Source organism: Podarcis vaucheri (genome assembly GCF_965113315.1).
Source record: "Podarcis vaucheri genome assembly, chromosome: 14".
NCBI classification, from domain to species: domain Eukaryota; kingdom Metazoa; phylum Chordata; class Lepidosauria; order Squamata; family Lacertidae; genus Podarcis; species Podarcis vaucheri.
In genome coordinates, this window is record NC_138752.1 from 26433660 (window position 1) to 26460008 (window position 26349).

The following is a 26349-nucleotide window of genomic DNA, read 5'->3' on the forward strand; positions in this document are numbered from 1 at the left end:
TAAGCAAAGGTCTGGTGTTCAATCTGGGGAGTGGATGGTGGGTGAGACACACATACACACACACACACACACACACACACACACATATTGTTTAGGCCAGGTATAGCTATTACCCTCTACTGGTACAGCAGGTTTGACACATAAAATACTTTGCAGCCAGCACAACTTAGGGACCAGCATTTTGCCAGGATTCTTGCCACATTACCTGTACTGTGATGGAACTTCTTCTCCATTGGGAAGGTGGGGAATCTCTGGGGGAGTTATGAAAACCGTGTGCTCACTCTTGTATGATTCATCCAGTTCTATAAGCCGTGTGTCACCTGTCCTATCCATATCTACCTGCATAAAATAGTTTAAAAATGTATTTTATCTCAAGTACAACATATACTCACATTTTGGAAGCAGGGTATTGTTCATACGATGGTGTGTAGAAAAAACAGTTGCCAATGATACAGTAACATTAGGGTTTTTACAGTCAAGTGGAATGAAATTTTTATGAAACATTTAGATAATGTTTCCTGTGTTTTACTGTCATTATTTGCAATTCCCCCACCTTCGGTCTCCAATCTCTTTAAAAAAAGAAAAAGGAAAGAAAAAGGCTGCGTCTTGGACTTCCTTTGAAGAAATTTAGCAATTCAGTATAAAGATGAGAGAGTTGTTTTCCGCATACTGCTTTCAAAGGCTTTGTTGGTCTCAAGTCATATCCCTTTCATAGAATATTGTCATGCCTTGTTTATCTTGAAAGTGATTCCAGCAGTCAGCTTCTCACAAAAAGTGATATTTTTCAGCTGCTCATTTTATGCTATATGTAGAACAAGGAGACAGGACTAGCTTGGTTAAGCATGTTTCAGTGTGAGTGTGTGTTTATGTAATAAATACATTGTCATGACACACAATGAACATACTTAACCAAGCTAGTCCTGTTTCCTTGCTCTGCATAGGAAAACCACTGTTCCCTTTGTAAAAAGCCAATTTCCTCACAGGATCCTATGTCAGGGAAGGCTAACTATTGCCGAAGAGCTCACCCCACCCCCCTTCTTGCAGCAGAATTGTCTATAATCAATAAAATGGCACTTGAGCTGGCCATCTTTCTAGCATATGGCAGGAAAGAAATGGCCAATTTCCATAGTTGCTCATTTTCTCTCAGGTGTGTGACATGCACTTTATGTTGCAACAATTAAGTCAAGGGTACACCTGCAAAAAAGCAAAAGCCACCATCTTCAGAACGTTTTGCAGTTTCCAGAAATTTTAGGGGCACATTAATGCCAGACTGAGTGTCAGCTGTGAAGATGTCAACTATATGGACACTGACAGATTTAATAAACTCTTTGGTATCAGAGCCAATTAGATCAGTCTTTGCCAACATCGTGCTCTCCAAATGCTGCTGATCCACAACTCCCATCAGCAACAGTGGGCAGTGTGGGGCCATGAGAGCCACTCTAAATTACCTAGAGTTGCCAAATCCTATGTTAGCAGTGTGTGTGTTGTCAGACATGGTTCAATGGAGAAGTATGTCAGCCACACTTACTTTATTTACACAGTCATCAAAAAATGCAAGACTTGCATCTTTATCACTGACAAAGGAGCATTCTTCAATGAAGCGAATGAACATTTGTGTCTTGGTCATCATAGTGTAAAACTTCTGATGTGAACGGTCACGGCTTTTTAAGAACCCTATAAAGTTAAAACAAAAACCCAACATTTGATGTTATAAACGTGGTTGGCAGGGAAAGCAAAGAACATATACTCCACTAAGAAAAGGAAATTAAATAAACATTCCATATGGGGTCCCTGCTACCATCATCAGGAGCCACAAAAGTGCAAGAAACTCAAAGTCTGAATGTCATGTTGAAAAACCTCCAAAAACTAGACACTGAATTTAGCCTAAAGCTTAAGTACTTAAGCCTAGGTGAAACCATGGTAGGAATTCCAAGGGATGTTAAATGAACTGCAGGAAGATACTGAAATACTGCCTGGGCCTAAAACAGACAGGCATGCATTCACAGAGTCATAGAATTATGGGGCTGGAAGGGTCATCTAGTCCAACCCTCTACAATGCAGGAATCACAGCTAAAGAATCTGTGACAGAAGGCCATCCAACCTGTTTAAACACCTGCAATTCAACTAAGTGTTACTTTCAATGGGTCTACTCTGAGTAAAACTTAGTTGGATGCAATCCCTTTACAGCTTCCCCCTTGCCAGTCATTTAAACCAAGCTACAAACTGGAGGAAGGTATAACAGTCTGCTCCTTTACCTTGCAGCTCAAATAAGGAACTTGCATCTGTTGCTGTTTCAGAAGGTGCTTGGGTAATGGGTCTTAGATATGACCTGTAACCTTTTAGGATAGAGGCCATGAAACAGAGAAACGCCTCCTGGATTTCCACATCTAACAGATGCAGCTTCTCCCCTGAATGGAAATCATAGTCATTCATAGCCAGCTCCATCAGTGCGTCATCTCTTGGTCTTTGCTGCACTGTGAATAAAAGGACGAAATATGAAAACATTCCCAGTATTGAGTTAGCATTTCCTTTCTGCTCCACAGGGCTTACTTCATTATCCCACCTTGCTAAGTTACTTATGCTACTTATAAGTGGCAAGCATTGTCTGTCTCTTTCTGTCAAGATGATTCAAGACCAATAAACTTACAGTGGTGCCTCGCAAGACAAAAAGAATCCATTCTGTGATTCTCTTCGTCTAGCGGTTTTTTCGTCTTGCGAAGCAAGCCCATTGACGGATTAGTGGATTAGCACTATTAGCGCTATTAGCAGCTTTTAGCGGCTTATCAGCTTATCGGATCAGCTGACAGGCGGCTTAGCGGCTTGGAAAAGGGGGGGAGGGGGAAAACCCGCAGGAACTCGCAAGACATTTTCGTCTTGCGAAGCAAGCCCATAGGAGATTTGTTTTGCGAAGCACCTCCAAAACGGAAAACTCTTTCGTCTAGCGAGTTTTCCGTCTTGCGAGGCATTCGTCTTGCAGGGCACCACTGTATTTGCATCCTCAATGTGTTATTCAGAAGCGCGTAGCATACAGTCACAAATGGAGGCAAGTTTAATTTTGCTTCAAGAACTGAGACACCAAAGAATGCATATCCTACCATCCCCAATGACTACCAAACACTTATATTGGCTGTCTGGACAGCCTCTCTGTGACATTAGAACAGCTGCCAGGCTAACATGGCCCACCCTGACACCAGAGCACATCAACCAATGGTACTAAGAGAGGCTGGGAAAGCAGAAGGGAGAGACACAGAGGAAGCAAGCATAAGGTAGGGAATGCAGAGCAACCAGGAGGGAGGTTTGGCAATACTAATATCCCATCTTACTGGTGGCCTCATCACTAGTTCCCTAGATCTGGTTTAAATAGTGGGATACAGCTATTAGCTATGGCAGAAAAGGATGCAAATCACTAGTCTCCAAGATAGACAAAAGACTCAGACAAGCACATTTACTTTTTGCAGAAAAGGCGTCGCTATGGAAACTATGGCAGAATTAGTCTGGGTGAAAACACAGTGATATGCACATAGAAAAAGACAATTTATGTAAGCTTTTGAAATGCATACATCAGTTAGTGATATAGCTTAAGCCCTCGGGGTGAAATCTGCTAAGGACTGCTCCTGTGTGACTCCTGGTTATTTCAGTGGAATTTGCATGTGGCTCTTGATGCACACTTATATCACCTCAATGGAATAATAAAGGGCTCAAGAGAAATAACATTTTTAATAAAGGAAACCACTGTAGATACCTCTGCTCTGAGCAAGAGTCTAACAGATCTTATGAATTTATCTATTATATCAATATGTTATAGTTCCTCCAAAACAACAAAAACTGGGTACATGGTTCTCCCCTCCCCCAATTTTATCACCACATTGTCCCTGTGAAGTACGGTAGGTCAGGCTGACAGATATCAACCAGCCCAAGGTCACCCAGGGAGCTTCACGGCTGAATAGGGATTTCAAATGTGGTCCCTCTGGTACTAGTCCAGCACTTTGACCAGTACACCATACTGGCTTTCTAAATGTGTTTATTTATGTTTATCAATAAATAAGAAACAAAAATAAAATATAAAGTAGCAAAATGTTCATTGTAGCAGAGGTAGTATAAAACAGAATGTATTTAAAGTACAATTTAAATGCCTGGGTGAATAAAAAGGTGTCAGACACATGACATTTTTAATATTTGTAAATAATTTTTATTTGATTTTCAAAGCTGGACATTTTAACAAGCCCAGCTTTTCAAATACTTAACATTTATGCAACCTATTAAACAGTAATTCACAGAAGTTCCAGAAAGGTAGCCTTGTTTGTTATTTGTGCTGCAACAGACTTTTGTGGGACTTTAAAGACTAACAGATTTATTATGGCATAATGATTTGTTTAGCATTTAAGATGCCACAAGTCTCTTAGTCTAATTTTGTCAAAAATCATTGGAAAATTTCAAAATAATGAAAAACCTATTGTGATTTTGTCTGGGTTCCTCTAGGCAAGGATGGCTGGTTGAGCGCTAAACTGAGCTACGGTCCTTTCCCAAATCACTATCTGTTCCATCTGCATAGAATAAGGAACACCATATGTTTCTCCCCTCTTCAAAGACAGCTTTTTCACTGGATTCCCTGAAGTCCACTCCTGCTAAGTAGCACAACAGCTTAACCATCTTAAAGCATGAACAACTACAACAAGCCACTGCATATGCCAATCTCTGTGTCATTTCCCCCACTTACATTCTGCTAGCTGCTGATACAAGTTATTTAGAGTGTTCATCAGGTTTTTACAGGGTTTCTTTGGTAAGATCTTCCATGCAATATTTCTCTTATCTCCTGGTCTGGAATAAAAACAGAGGTATTATGCAAAACATGGTATTTTGAAAATACAAAGCAACAGCTAAAAAGTGTACACATAAACGGTTATCTAGGTATGGAAATCTTTATTTATAGATAGCAGTGTATTTTTAAATATGCTTGTGAAAAGATGACATCTGGCAAAGTGTCCTTCACTGCACTCGGATTATTCAAGCTTCTGCTCTCCTCTGTTGCTGTTGGAAACCTTGCAAGCATGATTTCCCTCCCCCTCACTTCTTTCTGTGGGAAGCACCCAACATGCTGTTTGTTTCTATTAATATTTAAAATCTTATCTGGTCCTCTGCTTCCATACTAATTGATTCAGCTTCTCATCTCTCAATTCCCAGCCTTGTTGCCTCGGCTGATAGTTTCGTTTCAGTATTTCCTTGAAGCATGTGAGAGTCCTAAATATCTGATACCCTGACACCTGTATGGCACACTCATAACAGCTTACTAATATTTTGGTTTGGACATGAGTAAAGTTAAACAACCACTCCTGCTCTCCTTTTTAAACTGCAATTGTTCTACAGCAGGCATGTCTAAAGTCCATCTTGGGGGCCTAATCCAGCCCGCCGGTGTTCGGTTTAATCCGGCCCCTGTGGCCCAACAACTTCAATCAACTTTGCTTGGCCCTTTGGTCGGCCCTCATGGCCCTTCACTTCATCAAATCTGGCCCTCTTTGAAAAAAGTTTGGACACCACTACAGCATAATGACTAGGCTGTGCCTCAGGCAGGGGCATTGGAGCTTTGGTGGTGAACAGAATGACTGGCTGTGAATGAGCTGGGTTGCTTTTCTCCTAGCCCCACAATTTGGCCAATCACAGTGGCTGGGAAGAGGGCAGCTCATGTGGGTGGTGAACTGGAGTAGAAACAGCCCTGTTCCTGCCTAATATAGGCGAGAGGAGCCCAAAAAGCAGCTTAGTTTGTTACTTTTCTCCTATATGCAACTGCTGTGGCTATCTAGCCGTAGCTGGTTTATAGTAATGCTCTGCCTGGTCTCATTAGGGTTTCTTGCAATACAGCTACATAAATTTTGCCATGAACTTAAGATGACAGGGCCAGGAAGTAACTGAACTTCCCTCCTAGACTGATCAAGCAGGGGGCAAGAGTTCACTTTTCTCCAAGCAAAGGTTTGCAAGCAGTTGCTTTTGGCACTGATGGTGAATTAATGTCACAACTGGTGCAGGGATAAGGAAAGGCAGGCTCCCCACAAACCATTCTGGGGAGGCCATAAAAGGAACTCAAGAAACTGCACAACAACAAGGACCAGGTGGTGAGTCCAGCATTCTGTTCTCAGAATGGCCACTCTTTCCCCTCAGGGTTAGCCAGCAGTAAGGTGGGTGGAGAATATGGACTGTCGGCAACAACTGTCTTGTCCATCTCTTCTCTGCTAAATAATGGGAAAGTTGTGGCCTGCTCTATACCCAACTCTTGGTGAGCATTTCAGTGATTCTTCACCCAACAAAAGTTCTCAAGATCCTTTAAGGCAACAGTCAGGGGAGCCAGTGGCCCTTCAAATTTTGTTGGACTCCAGCTCCCATAAGCCCCAGTCAACATGGTCAATGGCCAAAGACATTGGGACCTGGGGTCCAACAACATTTGGAAGCCCGCTAATTCCTCACCCGTACTTTAAGGGAAATCAGTTATATAAGGCTTATGCAGTGGTACCTTGGTTCTCAAATGCCTTGGTACTCAACTTGGAACCGTAAGCCTGGAAGTAAATGTTCTGGTTTGTGAACTTTTTTTGGAAGCCAAATCTGCTCCATTTTGAGTGCCACACTTCTGTTTCGAGTGTTACGCTGAGGTCTGTCTGTTTTTGCTATTTATTTTGCGTTTTTGTTTTTGTGGTTTTTATGTTTTATTTTTGTGACTGTGTGGAACCCAGTTCAGCTACTGATTGATTGTGTGACTGCAGTACATTGTTTATTGCTTTCATTTTATGGATCAATGGTCTCGTTATATAGTAAAATTCATGTTAAATTGCTGTTTTAGGGGTTGTTTTTAAAAGTGTGGAACAGATTAATCCATTTTGCATTACTTTCTATGGGAAAGCATGCTTTAGTTTTGGAACACTTTGGTTTTGGAATGGACTTCCGGAATGGATTAAATTTGAGAACCAAGGTACCCACTCACTTTTGACATTCACTTTTGACGAATGATGCAGAAATGCTCGCTTAATTCCATGTCCTTGATTAAAGATGGTACAAGTTCCCCCTTCTCAAGTCATCAGTGAGATGTTTATATACTCCAAGAGAATTGCAAGTTGAGAGCAGTTAAATTAGTAACAACACTGGAACTTGCCCATGAAATCTGTTTCCTTTATTTTACAAACACATTTCCTCTGTACTCTTCCCTGCTAAGGAAGACTGCAAAGTCTAGACCACCAAGAACTGCAGAAAACTAATCTCAGTTCTGCTTTCAGATTGTGTGGTCTTTAAGAAGCATCCTTTGTTCACATGAGCTTTAAGTATTGTTTTTAGGAAAGCTAACTGCTTTCCACAGTACTATGAGGATTAGTGAGATTATTTGCAAATTACTTAGAATGTGTTTCATGTACTGGCAAAGTCAAAGTGCTGAGGTACCCAATTTGTCTGTGTGATCTACTAACACATGATTTCTACAGCAAGGAAGTGCGAGAAAAAAACCTTAGGGTGACAAGGTTAGTCTGCACTTGCAAGCTTATTCCTTCATAACTGTAGCACCATTGTAGCTGGTATAGTGATAAAACAGGTGAATCAACAGCTGGAATGTGTGGAGCTCAATACATGGCTTTATACTCCCAGCCTCAGGCCCAGTATGAAGGTATTACTGTACTGGTTTACATTACTGGGCTATTGTAAGGGTCCCTGAGATAAAATACACGTAGACACTTGAAATGCACTATATACATGCTAGGTAACCATAACCATTAAGTGTGACTTGTATGCCTCAATGAGCCATCATAAATTTAATGCCATAGATCATCACCTCTGACACAATGATTTTCAGAGGAATCAGATCACAAGTTCAGCTGCAAGTCATCCGGTGCTGTGTAATCAAGTGATGCAAATGTGAAAGGACTTGCAGTTTCTGGTAAGCAGAACTAGATGAGGTAGGAAACAAAAATTCACCACTGTGCCTTCTGCTGAACTATTACAAAATCATACAGAAAAGTTCTCAATGCTTACTGTGAAATGGTGTTTGTATCTAGGTCAACGCAGCTAACATCTGGTGGAGGGTCATAGAGATCAAAGTATCTTGAGTCAATTCCTACTATGAATGGACACGGCGCACTCAAAACATCTGCCAGGGCTAGAGGGCAGAGAGGAATGTACGGGCAGGGCCAGTGGAAAGGAAATATCATCTTTAAAAAAGAGAAAAGAATGTATGCATTGGATATAAGCAAACAATTGTGCTTCAAGTTAAGATAACAATCACAGACCATTTTCCACATATGAAGCACTTTCACCGTGAACATTCCCTGCAGATTTCAATTAATGTCAGTGCAATGCTGTAGGGAAAATGCAGCAACTCCTATACTTTAAAATGCTCACTACTAGGAGACAGACAAAGGGACAATCCTCCAAGCAGTGATGGCTGGGGCACATTGGGATGGGTAGGGTGGAAAGCCGGGAGCCCAAACAGTAGGTGGAGCCCAGAGCCAATGATAGGCAGCCAACTAACTCTCGTGCCATTCCCAACCTCTTCACTGATGAGTTGTACAAAGGCAACACTGAGAGTAAGTAGGAGGAATGCTGACAGTCAGTGCCACCCTCTTACTTACTTTCTTATGTATAGGGAGGGGAGAGGGGTACAGGAATAGAGGAAGCAGTCTTATACTGAATCAGACCAATGGGTCTGCCTAGCTCTGCACTGTCTAAATTGACAGGCAGCAGCTCCCCAGGGCCCTTCCCCCACTGCAGTGTACAAAACATTTACAGATGTGACACAAATCACTGCACACTGAGGTTAGAAGGGCTGTGCCCCATTCGCCCTAATGGACCACTGCCTTCAGGGAGCTTTCCTGTGCAAGCCCTGTTGAAATGAATGGGAGAGGACTCTGATTTACTTCAATGGAACTTGTACAGAATAACTTCCTGAAGGACTATGCCCAAGGATTGTTACAGCAATCTAAAACTGGGTAAGAAGCAAGCAACGGGACACAGAGATGAAGATGGCAAACACTCGCAGCAGCCCATCTGCATAAACATCATTGGAAGGTTAAAAAAAAACACCCACCACCACCACGAAAAAAAGCTAAATATTTAACACATGACCCCCTGCACGGAGCAGAGGCCAGGACCCAAAGGATGACAAAGCCTTATGCATGGGGCTTGTGCTAGCTCAGAGGAATTTTTGACTTTATTTCTTTGAACAATTGACCTTCATGCTGTGTGATAAACAGCGTTTGAAACACCCCCTCGGTTTGACATGCAGCTGGTGTTCAAGCAAAAACAGTCTAAAGCCCCTGGGTCCATAGAACCATTTCTATGCAGCTGTGGATCCTGGTCATTGTGGCAAAGATAAAAGATACATACCAGTTCATTTTACACTTGAGCAAATAGGGAATGTTACTAATAAATACCGGGGAAAGTATTAAGTTCCTAGGACCAGGACACCCTATAGCCATTTAACTGGATAAAAACAAATGCTACTTACAGAGACAAGTGCTTCTGTTACACTGGTAAGGACTGACGGTCGTAAAGAATGGATAAGGATTTTATGCTCCGTCACCGCAAATACAAGGAGAGTTACTGCATTCTCTGGTCCAAGGTTCTGCAGAAGAGCAGAAAACTTGCCACCACTGTCAGACAAAGACAATAAAATGTACTGATAAATATTATTTATTGATTACAATGCTACCCTGCCTCCCAGGTGCTATTTTGTCTTTACCACAACACAATACGTCAGCACCATTTTACTAGCGCAAGGTCCTCCACTATTCAGCCCTGCAGCTCAGCAAGGATTTGAATCCAAGACCCTATGGTTTAAGTCCAACAGCCTAACTGAAGGACGGTCAACATGGCGCATTTCCAAATGCTGTGGAGTACAGCTCCCACCCCCCTGTCCGCTAACCATGCTGGATGGGGTTGATGGGAGCTGTAGTTCAAATCATCAGGAAGGTTGGTTACTTTGGCCCTAAAACCACAGTGGCTATTAAATAATTATTGCAAGTAATGTAAGAATAACACAGAGCTGAAAATACAGAAAAGCAGACGTTTTGGATTTAGCACTGCCACAAGTCTTCCTTTCTTCTCTACATGCATTGTAGTACAGTACACAACAGGAGAAAGTTATTGTGATGAATTGAAGGGCAGCAGAAACAAGATGGGACAAGCTGTTTATAGTTCCTAGTGAATTAGTTCTCACTAAATTATTGAAAAAAAGTATTTCAAAAACTTTCAGTGTTTTTCAGCAAAATGTTAAAGAAACAAGGGAAGAAACTCATTTCTATTACTCCAAATATTTATATCGTCTTCTTGTCTCACCATCAATAATTTTTCAATCAACCCCTCTTCCCATCCTTCAGATAATGCATTACTTTTAAAATGTTATTTTTACTTGCCTCAGTTGTAGAGGTGATGATATGGGCTGACTAAGAATCAGACTGTCATGAGGCGACAGCTATAAAAACATAACATAAAAGTAGATTTTTATATTTACATGATATTTTAGACATCAAATAATACATTACTAAAGAAAAGCTTAAGAAAAGAAGCAATTTCAGATCATGGTCTGGTATTGGACTTCTAAACCATACATGAAAAAAGTAACAGTATACACAGGAAATAGTCATTAGTTCATAGAAGGTATCCCTACTATTTATTTCATTTAGACAAAAAATAAAGACTTCACCATATATTTGGAAAACACTGTTGACAGGTCTAACAGTCTTAACTATGTACTATTTTAGTAAACATCAATTACCCTCGCAGAATTAATACTGTTGTCCCATCCATAGCAAGCTGGTTTTAAAGTATGCATACCCTTAATGTTAATATTTTTTAAGAAAGCTTCAATTGAAAAAGAGGTTATGGCTCAACTTCAAAGTCTCAGGCAGTTTAACCTAGCACTGGTCTGTTTACTTGCAAGCTAGCTAAATTATTTAATATAGGTATCATCTTCCCAAAGATTTCTTCAAAAACACGCTTAAGGAAGCCCACAAAAGCATCAGAATTATAAGACAGAAAAACTTCTCCTTTTAAGAGAAGGGTTAAGAGTTCACATATACACTCATGCACTGAGTGGCAAACAAATAGCAAATTAACTTTCAGGCTCTGTAACCAATAAATGCATTCTATAGCCTTACATATTGTGCTCGCTTGCAAGTTTGCTTCTGTGTAAATCCACTTTCTCTTGTCAGGTATAAAATAGCATAGAATCAAGCAGCAGCTTTAGTTGGTGGTGGTGGGGTTTTAATGGAGGAAATACTCAGTGGAGAAGATTTATGGTACCTTCTTCCCACAATGCTGCAGTTTTTAACTGCCCCCACCCTGGCTGGTATGAACACTTTGAAAAACTGCAGACCACACCAACCTCCTACATTGCATCAAGTATGGCCTACTGACACCTCTTAAATTTTGGAGCACACAATAGATTTTTAAAAAATTGTGAATATCATTATTTACTGAGTATTCCAAAATATACAGTGGTGCCCCGCAAGACAAATGCCTCGCAAGACAGAAAACCCGCTAGACGAAAGGGTTTTCCGTTTTTCAATGCGCTTCGCAGGACGAATTTCCCTATGGGCTTGCTTCGCAAGACGAAAATGTCTTGCGAGTCTTGAGATTTTTTTCCGCTTCCCCCCCTTTTTCTAAGCCGCTAAGCCTTTAATAGCCTTTTAGCAGCTAAGCCGCTAAGCCTTTAATAGCCGCTAAACCGCTAATAGCGCTAATCTGCTAAGCCGCTAATAGGGTTGCTTCGCAAGACGAAAAAACCGCTAGACGAAGATACTCGCGGAACGGATTAATTTCGTCTTGCGAGGCACCACTGTACATACAAATACAACAAGGGTAGATCTCTTAAACCAACAACAAAAATAAATACACATACAACTTGGCACATGACCAACAAAATTCAATCTATATAGAAACCTCACATTTGTTCCACCTGACCCCAAATGAAATACCAGGATCAAGACCAAAGATACTGTGGTGGCAGATCTGTATAATCGATTTTAATGAATCCAGTAAGGGCAGACCCCTGCAATAGCCTTGAATCCTTGACATGATTAAGCTGGCAAAGGGATACGTAACTTTTGAGCAGGGAAGAAAAATGACTGCCAAACAATATGCATTCAGAGCATATTGTTGCAAAAGCTCAGCAACTCTTTTCTGTTGCTGCCTCCCCACCAATTGTCCAGAGGATACCCTCTCACCAGGTAGATTCAGCATGTCAAATTCCATGCCAAAAGGACAAAATTGTCTTGATTTAATGACAAATAGAATGTTCATGCTGTAAAAGTCTGCTTCCTTAAATATACAGCTGCTCTTGTGGCTATAAATCACGAGTTGGCAATTTGAAAAAGATCTCTACACATGAAAATACAACACTGTGCCCCTTAACCAGGATTTTAACTGGCATCGAAGAAAAGGATGCAGGACCTTCTCTAGATCTTAACACACAAGAAACAGCCCTCAGAAGTTTAGGTTATTTGGTACAGAAAGGGGAGTAACATCACAGCTGCACACAGGTGGGTGCTTGAGTTTAGAATTTTCTCAACTTTACCTCTTCAACTTTATCTCAACAGCAAAGATGGGGAAGCTGTGACCCTCCAACCACTGTGGAACTCCAAACCCCATCAGACCCAGCCAGCATTGTCAGTGGTCAGAGATAATAACAAAAATAATTTATTATTTATGCCCCATCTATCTGGCTGGGTTTCCCTAGCCACTGATGGGAGCTGGAGTCCAACAACAGTTGGGGGGCCACAAGTTCCCCATCTCTGCTCTACAACTATTATGTAATAAAAAGATGCCAGCACTATGTGCTGGCTTATCTATTTTTATTATTATTTACTGTATTTTCTGGCGTATAAGACTACTTTTTAACCCAGGAAAATTTTCTCAAAAGTCATGGGTCGTCTTGTATGCCAGCTACAGCAGCAGCTCCTGCAGCAACTCCCCACCAAAGGATAAAATGACAGCAAATTAAATCAGAGGACACCAAGCTCTCTAGATGAAGCAGAAATATGCTTGAAAATTGGCCCAGAAGCCCCCAGCCACTGGAAAGTGGAGCGGATTTCCGAGCCGGACTGGAGATCGTTTTTTAAAATTTTTATTTGGTGTGCGTTGGAAGAGGGGTAGTCTTATACGGCGAGTATATCCCAAACTCTATATTTTAACTGGAAAAGTTGGGGGGTCGTCTTATACGCCCAGTCGTCTTATACGCTGGAAAATATGGTAAATTTATACTCTACCTTTCCGCACAAGAAATGTAGGGTGGCTAGCAACGATAATATATGAATGCAAAATATTATCAACAATAAGAATTATATACAAATACAAAAAAGCAAAAGCAAAATACATATATATGGTTCACACATATCACTTAAACATTAAATGGTGCAACAACCAACAATGAATTGCATATACAGTGGTGCCTCGCAAGACGAAAAGAATCCGTTCTGTGAGTCTCTTCGTCTAGCGGTTTTTTCGTCTTGCAAAGCAAGCCCATTGACGGATTAGTGGATTAGTGCTACTAGCGGCTTTTAGCGGCTTATTGGCTTATTAGATAAGCGGCTTAGAAAAAGGGGGGGAGGAAAAAAAACGCAGGAACTCGCAAGACATTTTCGTCTTGCGAAGCAAGCCCATAGGAGATTCGTTTTGCGAAGCACCTCCAAAACGGAAAACTCTTTCGTCTAGCGAGTTTTCCGTCTTGCAAGGCATTCGTCTTGCGGGGCACCACTGTATGAATGAGCCATCACAGATCAAACATTCATCTCAGAGAATCAGAGAATTGTAGAGTTGGAAGGAAACCCAAGGGTCATCTAGTCCAACTCCCTGCAATGCAGGAATCCTGCCCACAGCCGTACCTGGATGAGCTCAAACCACCAACCTTAACAGCAAGACGCACTGACCCATTGGGCCACTGGCATATTGCTTTTCAACTGAATGAGTTTTACACAATCACCTGTAAAACCTTCATGTAATCTAGTGATGCATATACATGCATGAACCTGCTGAAACTAGAACAACATGTGGACAGTAAAGGGCAAATTTACACTTGCCTGGACTAAAATTCTTGGCCTCTGAGGGGATGGAAAAGGAACTTTGTGCATAAAGTGGGAAATATGCCTGTGAAAGAAGAAATAATTATTTCAGCTTAATAAATTTAATCCGTTTACGGAATACAGGATGCCAGTGTACATCCAGCATACAAAAAGCATTAAAACATTTTTTAGCAGATAGGCTCTATTCAATTGTGTTTGTTTAAATCAGTGCAGAGTTTTCCATAATGACCTGTGTGTTCCATGGAGGCACAAAGAGTAGGGGCAAGCTATGGGGAACAATTTAGCAACCTGCTGGGAACAGAAGTAGCTCTGCTAGCTTTCCAGCAGGTGGGTCACTACTGATTAGCAAGAGAGAAGAGGTGACAGAGAGGTTGGTGGGGTGCAACGCACCACCAGATTGGATCTGCTGGTGCATTTGCACTGCACGGACCTCACCACTGCCTTGCTCACCCACTTCCCAGTAAGCAATGACCCACCTGCTGAGAAACAAGCATAGTGACTCTGCCCCACTCAGGAAGTTTCTTGTTGGGAGTATCTTCTTATTCCAAGTTTGTTCCTGTATCATCAAATCATGATTTGGCATTATATCCCCATTATATCCCCATTATATACCCATAGTTAAGATTACTTAAAACAGGTTTGGTGCAATGTCCGACTCAAGCTAGCAATGAGAGGCAGGGAGGCCAGCTGGCTGCTGGCTAGGCAGAATGCACTCTCAGCTGTGACCAGTGGCCAGTCTCAATTAATAAAATTGTTCTACAATAGCACTGATGTGAAATGGACAAACTATCCTACAGAACTTACTTCTCAATGGGCAGGACATGTGGACCAGAGATGGAATAACGATATAGAAAAGTAAGAAATTTCTTGAAAGCATCGAAGAATGGCCAGTGAGAAAGAAGGCAGATGCATTTATTCGTCTGGACTGTTTTGGAGCTAGCAGACTTCCCATCAGGAGTAGCCACTAAATCCAACTGATATTTCTGCTTTTCTGTGAGATTCTCTTCAGAATAGGTTTCATAGAACTGTATCGCAGCACCATAGACCTGCAAATAACAAAATATGTGATTTAATGAACATGCTTGTTCTCCATGCGTTTGCTTCAGACCAAAGGCAAAGGACTCCAGAATATGTACATTTCTCAAATAGCTTTACTTTAATGTACTGCACTTCTTGAAATATTATGAAAACAATTTAAGCAACTCAGAGAACTAAATATGAACATAAAAGTGCAATAAAAAGTTGTTTTGTGCATGCATGCAGCACTATAAGCAGTTTAAGGTTAATGAACAACTTCTTAAAATGTATGTCTCAATAGCTGGGTTGCAATGTGTTACTGGGCAGGTGGCATAATGCGGGGCAATTCATGCCACATCAGATATGGCACTTAAGGTCTAGTGGCCATTATAATTTATCCCAATGCCTCCAAAGTATTTTGCTGAGGGACATTATGGGAGATGTAAATCTTGTCTCCATCCACCCAACACAGCATTGTTGCCAAGTAAGCCCATTCTGTTCTACCAAGAGAGGAGGGGGCCTCCCAAGGTCTCTTTGCCTGGGGCCCCTCAGTCCTGGAGCTGACCCTGCTCTGTTAGATCCCACCTCCCCATCACAGAACTACAGCTTCCAGTGCTCCTCATGAAGAAGGAATGATGACCAAATCAGTTTAAGTCTAGCATTAATCATCATGTGAAGTTATAGCAGGAAGAATTTTCAAGCTTTCAAACATTTTCTGATGAATTCCTCAAACTCAGAAAAATGAAAGAACAACAACAACAAAATAAAATAAAAGAACAAGCTGTACTTGAAAATTATACTTGTTGACAAACTTATCCTTACCTTTTCAGCTGAAGCTCCAGTTAGTACAAATGTAGAAAACACTGGGAGGGGATACTTGCTATTAGACGGCCAACATTCAATTGTTGCCCCCATTGGGAGGCAAAAAAGAGGTACTGATTCCGGTAAGGGAAATGAATCGTAGTCGTCTTCTGGATATCTGCATATTAGACCTGGAGAAACAATTTTTTATATTGCTGATAGACCTGAAGCATACCACTGAGCATACCAGAAAAACCATTCCTTATGTAACACACCGAACTATTAAGAAGCATGCTAAGAGTTTATTTCCCCAATTTCTATGCTTCCCTGCACAACAAATGCAATCCTTTGCATGCCTACTCACAAACAAGTCTGAATTAAACAGGTCTTACTTCCAGCTAAGGGCACAATCCTACACACATTTACTTGGGAATAAGACCATTTAATTCTATGGTATTTACTTCCAAGTCACATGAGATCCAGTTTAACCATACTCCTGAAAAATCATGAAGGCCAACACCACAAAATTAAAGAAAAACTACACGTATCAGTCTAATAAGGAATTAAGGTCTCAATTGAACATTAGCACCATATTGAGCATTCCAAAAATATACAAAAAATTATTAAAAACCCTTCATCTTTTAAATCAAGCAACACAGCAGAAATTTAAATTGCCCCAATTAGAGCAAATAAGGAAAATTCAAAGCTCAAGATTGTCAAACTGCCATCTATCAAGATTCAAAGCTCAAGATACAAAGCTCTTATATTGTCAAACTGCCATCTATCCACTGTTGATATCTTTCAATACAAAATTTTGCTTGAGGTAATTTCAATATACCTCATTTATTTCTGACCTTGTTGACAAATTAAGGAATATCGTCCTTAGCCATCATCAAATGATCCAGTGAGAATGTAAAATAAACACTTTATTCAGGAAAGCTTTGGGCTGTGGAGTGCAATCCAGTTTTTAATGATGTTGCTTGATTCGTATTTGGAATTTTTTTGTGTCTTTTAGGACTACAGTTTCACTGTTTCTTGTTTTGACATGTATAATTTCTGCATTATCACCATCCCTTCTAATACCAAACTTGGGTGGTCCAATGCCTATCCATTTGAAAGGAAAACAGGGCTGCTAGCTAGCTAGCTAGCTAAAGAAAGAAAGAAAGAAAGAAAGAAAGAAAGAAAGATAATAGCTTCTTCATGCTCCCAGGAATATTAGTTTATAAAAGAAAAATACTTTAAAAACAGCAACAAACAGCTGGATGGGGGCCAACACACAGTGGCTTTCAAGACTTATAAAACATAGAGGATAGTTGAGACACAGAAGGTTGCAAGTCTGTTAGGTGGGTGGGGTGGGAAAGGAATCTAAATAGAGGGAATTTGCCAAATAGCTTATAGCATGGGTGGGCAAACTAAGGCCCAGGGGCCAGATCCGGCCCAACTGCCTTCTAAATCTGGCCCGTGGACGGTCCAGGAATCAGCATATTTTTACATTAGTAGAATGTGTGCTTTTATTTAAAATGCACCTCTGGGTTATTTGTGGGGCCTGCCTGGTGTTTTTACATGAATAGAATGTGTGCTTTTATTTAAAATGCATCTCTGGGTTATTTGTGGGGCATAGGAATTTGTTCATTTCCCCCCAAAAAATATAGTCCGGTCCCCCACAAGGTCTGAGGGACAGTGGACCGGCCCCCTGCTGAAAAAGTTTACTGACCCCTGGCTTATAGTATCCTTGGCTTGGAGTAAAGGGGGTGAGGTGGCAGGTGTGTATCACAAGGTTACAAGGAGGCAGGAAAGAACGGAAACATTTTCTTTTGGTATATTAGCATTAATACTCTCATGTTTGGGGCTGGCTGGCAGTCCTAAGACTATGTCCTTTAGCACTACATAACACAATAGGAGAAGCAAGGTTGACCCAATAAGTTTTGCTGCCTGAGGCAAGAAACACAACGATGCCCTTTCCCCCATTCTATGTACCAACCAGGCCAGCAGCTGAATATTACTTCAAACACAAAGCATCCTCCACCACATCTGAGGCCAGCAGGCTAGCTTAGGGAGTATGGGGCTGGCTGTGGGGTGTCCAAAGCTCAATCCTCCAACATGTTGCCACATTCCCTGCCCCTACCAACATCTGCCACCTGAGGTGGCTGTTGAATTCTGCCCTATGAACAAACACAAACCCCTGTGTTGCAGCTACACTATCCAGTGATCACTGATCCACTAGCATGATTCCCCACTAGTATGAATATTTCATTATTCGCTGATGAAGACTTTATTCTGAAACAGTTGAACTATGCTTGATATACTGTCCTTTTGAGTCTTCAGAGAGATGTCTTCCTTTGAGACTTTTGTGAAACGGCTTCCTTTGAGAGACGGCTTGGTGTTCCTCGCTATTCATTGATTTGTTTGATTCTTTATTTGACTCTGATGCATATAACAACTTGTAGTTACTTGTATATTTTGTGAGATGTGTTGAATGATATATACATCATTTTGAAGTGGCTTATTCGTATATTTTGAACTCTGTCCTATGGCAGGGCCAGCCACGAGGAGACATTTTCAAATGGGAAGAAATTAAAAGGTGTCCTTTCTCCCTTTATGCTCCTGAATCCTTCCTTCTAGCTTTCTGCAAGCCCTGAAGAGATCATTGAGGATCCTTTTCCAGAATGCCAAAAGTCCTGAATAGGAATACTCCTTTTAGGGCTGAGGACTGTTGCAAGTCCCCACTTGCTCCTACTAATACTGAACTCAGGTTCCTACAAGTTTGGCAGCAACACAGGGCCTCTCAGAAAGAAATCTGGAGCCTCTGCATACTAGGTGGACTCTGCAGACATGCAGAAGAATATGAGTTGGCAAGTTAACAAAAAAGAAAATTAAAAACAAAAACATGGTCTGAGAAGGACTTGTGCCATGGGAAACACACTGACAACCCCTGTTCTATCTACTGAGCCACATCGGTCCTATTACAGACAGCATTGCCACTTGAACTGGTTTCACAGCTCCTCTAGTCAATCCAATCCAATTTCCAAGCAATGAAATCAAAATAACTCAACATTTCATTCTGCTTATTCAATAGAAGGCATACTGGATAAAAGCCTCCTAAGCGATGCTGCGTTCATTTTAACTGGGCTTGCTCAGGCAAGCTCCAGAGACAGGATGAGCCTCTGTACTTGGCAGATATACCTGTGTGCTTCCAAAATATCCCAATTAAAGTGACTCAGGGTTGTGCATTCCCCCTCATTTTGTTTTACAAAAGCATAGCAACGAAAGACCACCCATTATGCCGTATCAATAACCATTACTGGACCTCCCATTAATTCCAAAAGTGGTTTGCTACGCAGAGAAGTGGGGGAAGAGAAACCTTTTCATGAAAAGTAACCGCAAGTCAAATTCCCCAACAAGGGAAGAAGAATGTGGGCAGCATGGAATACGAAGGCCCGCGTATAGCTCACCACTTCATTTTGGCCTTGAAAATTGGACCTCCCTCCTCTGCCTTTTACTTCTGCTCCCCTTCCCTTCTCTTTGTTTGCATCTCATCTGTTTAGTTTGTAAGCTTGATGACAGCTCCTGTCTCTCATTTTTTTAAAATGTCATTAATATGAGCTACTTTAGAAGTCAAGAATGGTCCAGAAAATGGAATAAAAATATAATAAATAAGCAACCTCTGAAGTCCCTCCAGGCCCACAGAACCAAGTCTTTATCCTGTTTGTCATAAATGAGAATGTGTACACACCACACATTTAAAGCATGTCTTCTTCCTCACACTCCACAACACCCCCCCCCAAATCCTAGGAACTGTAGTTTGTTAAGGGTGATGGAAATTGTGGGTCTGTTTCAGGTAAACTACAATTCCCAGGATTCTGGGGTGTGTGGGTGTGTTTTAAATGCATAGTGTGTAGGCTGCCTGCCTCTCAAAGTGACATAACATTCTTGGTCTTCTTGATATTACAGAATTTTCCCACGTCAGTGCAAATCCAGTCTAAGCTTACATAAAAGAATTAATCCATAAATAGAATTGGTCTACTATATGCAGCCAATAAGCATTACTGTATTATAAATAAATAAAACCTACAGATGACTTACCAGCTTTGTATGATATGGTGTTTGTTTTTGCCACAGACTTCTTATAGCACAAGTATACTGCTGAGCCCCACTGCAAGAGAAGTGCAGAACAGGGTGAATTAGTTGACTAGGCAATGTAGAAAGACAAGAGTACAATGCCACAAGTGGGAAGGATAAACAAGCCTGATCAGACAACTTGTAAGAGGTCAAATTATGCTCCTTTAAAATCAATTCAATGATTGTAATGAATAATGGAAGCACTCTTGTGTGTCAGATTAAAGAACCCGACTTAAGGCCAAAAAAAACACAAACTATTTTCCTGGGCAAGCCCTTTCACTTGATTCATGCTGATGTTTAAGTATTCTATAACCATGCTTGAGTCTCTTAACCTGTAATTTTTCACTCTATGACTCATTTTTAGCACAAAATATCATACAATTTCATAATTTTTGAACAGTACCAACTTCTCTCTGCTGCTGGCAATGTGTCAGGTAAACAGAAATTTATAGTATTCTGATAAATTTTGTCACCATTGGTAAACCCAAAGGAAGACAAGAATAAAAAAGAGGGGGCTACCAACAAATGTCTGCAGTCCATAAACACTTTTGGAATGTAAAATGAGTACTTTCATGCACTACATAAGCCATAAAATGGGTACTACAAATGAAATACACTTGATTTTTTAGCTTGCTCAGGTTTTGTATATATTTTGGAGTAGCTCAGACAGCATTCATACCAGAGAAATGAGAAGCAAATATTCATTCCCACTGATTTCAGTAGCATTTTAATAACTTCAGTTTATAAAAAACCTTGCGCAGCTCCTACTTATTGCAAAACAAATGATTATGTGCCATAAGTGAAAATCATGAAAGATGTAAAAGCCCTATTCCAGAGGCTTGCTCAGAAAACAGCATACATTCCTACTTCAAATAGCCATGAATTCTGGAATGTGTTTTAACTGAGTCCATAATTTGAAGCATTTTAGGAACTGTCTTCTAAGCTACCCTGTGTATATCATAGTTCCTCCTACCCCTCCAACACACACGATTTTCTGCCTTTTCTTTTATCCTAGAAAGTGGCATAACGACAATTTATCATTGAAAAATAGCACTATGGCCCAGTGAGATAAATAAATTTTTTCAGTTTAAATACACATGAGAAGGGCTTGCAAAAAAATAAATAAAAGGGGCTTTAAAAAAATCAAATCACTTGACAATGATTTGATCACACAAAAGCAAAAATGATGGAAAATAGCAGTGCATTAACCACAGGCTTTCATGCCACAGTGCACCTGAATCATACTGTTTCTATTGAACAAATGCTATCACCAGAAATCCATTCAATTTAACTTGCATTTAAAATATTCTACTGAAAACCAAGTAATGGTATCTTATATACTTTTTGTGCAATTGACTATTCATATGGAAGGCCTGCAGGAAGTGCTTTCCCAGTGTTCTGTGTAACTAACAGGCATCAGAAGATGGTGGAGTAGACTGGATTCGTTAACATTGTGACAGCAAAGAGGACTTGAGGGAACTTTTATAGAGCATGCCAACAATTATTACTTTGATAATGAGTAGCAGGAAGACTTAAAGAAAGAGTACTCTTCAATCATGTTGATGAGACAAAAATAATGTATTCAATATATTATTCAACAACAACTGAGCCTCCATATTCATAGGCAGCCTACATCTCATTATCAGATGCTGGGAGTAAAGAAGAGGGGGAAACTATTTTGCAATTTTGTGTCTCCCTACTGAGCTATGGTTGGCGGAGGTGAATTAACTAGGGACTCAGCTACACAGCTGCAAAAAAACACACCTTTAAATGTGTTGTAAAGTGCAATATACAAATGTGGCACTAGAAGGCGACAGTGAGCTATGCAAAATTCAATGTATTTTTCAAAACATTTTTTTAAAAAGCATTTTCACAGCGTTTTTTATATGTGTGTAGATTCCATCTAGGTATATCTTAGTCTATCCAGCAAAGCAATTCTTACTTTTTTTTAAGTACTTGCTTTAGGATTGCACAGATAACTTCATAAAAAGTCGCTTGCAGCATTTAATTTATACCATTGTCCATAGGGCAAAGAGCAGATAACACTGCAACACAGCAGAGAACCCTTCAAGGGATTATGGATTGCTCATGAGAAGTTGACATTGTTGAGACATGAAGAAGAAACTGGCACGGATCCTCTGGAATCTTACAGGAGAGTGGGATTAATTAGAAATATATATGTCTACTCCAACCTGGGGTTTTTTAATGCCAACTGGTAACTGAATGTTATGCTTTGTAAACCACTTAAAAGCCTATTTTGTCCTTAAGAGGTATATAAATTAAACAATAACAACAACTATATTGTAAGCATTATAAATCCATTAAAGAGTATTTTCTACAAATCCAGAAGTCCACCTTACCATACTGCTGTTCAGATTCTTGTCAACCTTGCAGAATGTGTGTGGTGGGGTTTCTCCCTTACTTGGTATAATTATGCATATGTCTGTGACAGCCAAGGTATTCTGAGTCATGTTCTCCAAGGCTCTTCGGAATGTGATGTATACTTTTTGCGATGAAGCACCACCGCTGATATTTGCAGGGCGGCCATGCGGAGTGGCTTGGATGATTTCACAACCCTGTTTTAGTCTCTCTTTCCCATCATATAAAACCCTAGACAGAAGACATACCCAAAAACACAATGACAGGTTTTTAGAAACAACAGGTAAGGAGTATTGCGGGGAGTGGGAAGGAATCCTGCTAAGCTCTGCCCATAATAGACCACAGTCAACTATGCTCCATTCATGAAGCAGCAAGGGTTGGGTTGCATGAATGACATGCTCAGCACAGGTGCAACTGCAGAACCGATCCAAGGCTTCTGACACTGTGTCTGCACTGAACCAGCAGTGCACCAAGCTCCTGCTGCCTTGCTCTTTCACTTCCCCATCTCGGTAAGTGGCAGTGACACATGGCATTGGGAAGGAAGGTCAGCAACACAGTCCCACCTGCACCCCACCTCAGAGCAGACCCCACTCCAGTTTCTCCCCTGAATTGCCAGCTCTACAATTCTACGATTCAATGATTCTATATCCATCAGGTTCTCCCCCAATTCTGCCTCCAAACAAAACCTAACGGACCAATGTTTTTTAAATAAAAAGTTAGCAGATCTATTCCTTAGTAGTGCAACTTGAATATATATATATTTAAAGCAACGCTAATAAAATTTACTCACCCCAAGTCAGTAAGTGGGGGCTTGTTTCTCCCTCTCCTGTAGCACAGATATATTTGTGGTCCCACAAGGCTGCCATTGTTGAGATCTGCTGACAGTCCTGATGGAGTAACATCTATGCATTTGTATCCATGAGGCACTTCCTCCCCCAGAGATTTAATTATCACCGCCACATCTGTGATTGGCTCTTTTGGCTTTGCAAGCTTGTGACAAGCATCGTTGAAATGGATTTCCTCCTCTAGTGGTTTTGAAATATCAGTCAATCCTGCCACAACAAAGTAGTCAGCAACACGGGCCCCTCTGTCTTCCATCTTCCATCACAGAACGATCTGGCTAGCAAGGGATGAAAGAAATGTGGGATATGGTAAAACTGAAAGAACAAGAAGGTCTCTGAAAACCACCAACCTTTAAGAGTACACTGAAAAGCATTACATTTTTCTCAGATGCCGTTGCCAAGTTTTGTTCTACGTAAAACAGACTTTTCTCTCTCCTTTATAATGAAATAAGCACATGGCTTACATACCCAAGTTCCAGTTTCAATAACGTTGGCACAAATGTGCTAGCTTATGAACAGCTTGTTGAGTTTAATGTGCCTGCACAGATGTGAGGCCCACAAGCTCACACACTTGCCACTGTAATGAGTTATCTTTGTAATAAACTGCATTACTTATCAAAATAAAGGAACGGAATATTTTCCAGCACCAACATCTTCGGGAGCACACCTTCTGTATATTAAATGTTAATTCAAATGAAAACCTATCCTCAACTATCACAAGTGTCTTGGGCCAATGAAACGAAACACTCCTAAAGCTACAGGGCATTATATAAGCATCTGCTCTTAACAGCTTAAATGATGCAACAGAGCTTAGTCACTTGCCTAGTGCCCCCCTTTTTTTAGAGCAGTGGGTAAAAGCAGAGCGAACAACACAAACGTCTTCCTCATGGAAATATCAGAGTGTATAATGGACAAACACAAAGCATTCTTTAAATGGTAAACAGGCTGTTCTGAAGAACCAAGGGAGAAAGAACTGGGTTAGACTACGAATTACCAGTGCGTGAAGACAGCTTGGAGACAGACTGGAGCTGGAAATAGGCAGTAGATTTTTCAGAGCTGAAAGTAGCGCAAGAAAGGCACTATCACTCATGGTGCACACCCTCATCTCACCATCTGATCTGATTAAACAGTTTGCCAGGCTTTTGTGGTACCTCAAAACCCTGCAGCACTGTGTGAACAGTGACTAAAATAGAACAAGAAAATGCGTGTATACAGGATAGGCTATGATGGCTCTATCATGGCAGCCTTGATGTTTTATTTATACTATTGACATATATTGCGTAACAGTCACTCATCATTTTATCCACTTTGTACTCTAATGGCCTAATAGCTGTTATCCCAGCCATTCAGTGATGGCATTGTTGTTGTCTGATTGATTTTATTCTGCATTTACTGATAGTTATTACATTGCAGAAGACCTCTTTTTTTTTTAACCTGTTGGAAAGCATACTTGAATCAATAAATTATTCAAGCACCAGTATAAACTTCTCTTTTCCCCCTGCTCACTCAGATTCATTCTGTGGGTGCATGCAAAACCCAAGGGTGAAGTTTTTGAAAGCCAACAATAGAAGACAGACGGCCTGACACAAACCCTTAAAAAATACACTCATCACGTTATCAGTTGAGCAATGCCGAAGTCTCTCAGATATCCATCCTGCCTCATCACAGGAAACTTCCTTCCCTTTTTGGACTTCCGAAACGTCACTAACCACAAAGAGCAGCAACTCATTTTGGCTTATTGTAGCATTTAGATCAGGGTTATCTATTGTCTATTATCCTTCTAGTTCAAACCCAGCTGAGAACATGTGTTCTACCATGTAATAATCTAAGAAATCCTAAAGGTTAAAACAGGAAACCACATGCTACTAATAATATGGTCAATTTACCAACAGACAGCTTTTGTTACTTTGATACAGATTCTGTGCAAGCATAAAATAACTGCAGAATTTGTTACTGATAGCAGAATTCAGCAGCAGTTTATATCCAGGCACTGGATATAAACGTATTGACATTATGGCTCTTATTTTTCCTTTGGCTAACAGATTTATCTTAAGAGATCCCTAGCCATGGCACAGAACTACGATTCACAAGGTCCCCTTGGGAGACTGAATGACTTTTTTAAAAATATGTAGTACAGTATAGATGTACCGAAAGGGAAAGTCAACATAGATTCATGGCACACTTTATGGCCACTAAAGGAAAGATCATGTGGATACACAAGAGGAGATACTTTCTGTCAATATAAGAGCACATGCCACATCTATCAGTGTCAATATTATATTGATTAGGTGGCGATAGATAACAGAATACTTGGGCTCTGGACAAAACAACACAGAGAGACTGGCCTTAAGCAGGGCAGATACGCTTGTACAAAATCTTCCTGCATCTGCTCAGGGATATATTTTTCCTGTTTCCAAAGACACACACAAACCCTTAATGCGGGTGTTAGCTTATGTATAAAAAGGGTCAAGAGATTTGTTTTTAATTGAAATAAATCAATACAATTTCAAATGCTTTCCCTTGAAATTTAATTACTCCTCTGAAAAGTAGTCTCCCCCTCCCACTCACCATTTTAAGCAGATGCATGGAGGTTGCCCAGTTGTATAAAAGCCAACCAGACACTCTGGCAGAACAGAGAAAAGAAAACAGAGATGACTCATCCCCAAGCTGAAAAGTGCAGTCCTCTCCATCCAATCTCTATAAAACAAGCTAATCCTCCTTCTAAATTTTTAATTCTCAAAGATGAGGCAGGCTAGGATATTAGTGAATTGCAGGTTTTGAAAACAGAATTTAATGAGGTCTCCCACTTAAGCTAGTTTCTTACTGACTAAACTTGCAATTATTATGGAGTCCATTTCTGAAAAATTATAGTTTTACCTAATCTTAGCACTTTTACACTTTTAAAGATAAAAATAAATGTTTTTCTTTCCTCTCCTGTGGAATGTCAAAACATCCTACAAGTCCCATTTCCAGATACAAGACTCAATGTTCCAAAAACTACTTAAGATTGGGTCATTTCAGCCTCCTGCTATGTCATATGATTGTTGCTCAAGAACCTCTGATTTCATTTCTGGAAAACTGAAGCAATATGTTTAAAGCAAACACTACATCAATGCCCTCTTTTCATAGAATCATGGAATGGTAGA

General features: G+C 40.5%; 1 protein-coding gene across 1 annotated transcript in view; it reads right to left on the reverse strand.

Annotated features, from left to right (window-relative positions):
* DENND4A (DENN domain containing 4A) overlaps positions 1–26349 on the reverse strand; it is a 63159-nt gene that overhangs the window by 29847 nt on the left and 6963 nt on the right. The window contains exons 2-14 of the mRNA XM_082198932.1: positions 23152–23481; positions 22343–22592; positions 19947–20016; positions 15885–16054; positions 14850–15091; positions 14043–14109; positions 10380–10438; positions 9473–9617; positions 8002–8177; positions 4718–4818; positions 2256–2474; positions 1529–1674; positions 206–339 (exon numbers count right to left, since the gene is read on the reverse strand). Coding sequence (XP_082055058.1) covers positions 206–339; positions 1529–1674; positions 2256–2474; positions 4718–4818; positions 8002–8177; positions 9473–9617; positions 10380–10438; positions 14043–14109; positions 14850–15091; positions 15885–16054; positions 19947–20016; positions 22343–22592; positions 23152–23459 — 2087 coding nt within the window. The 5' untranslated portion in view covers positions 23460–23481. The remainder of the gene's footprint in view (positions 1–205; positions 340–1528; positions 1675–2255; positions 2475–4717; positions 4819–8001; positions 8178–9472; positions 9618–10379; positions 10439–14042; positions 14110–14849; positions 15092–15884; positions 16055–19946; positions 20017–22342; positions 22593–23151; positions 23482–26349) is intronic.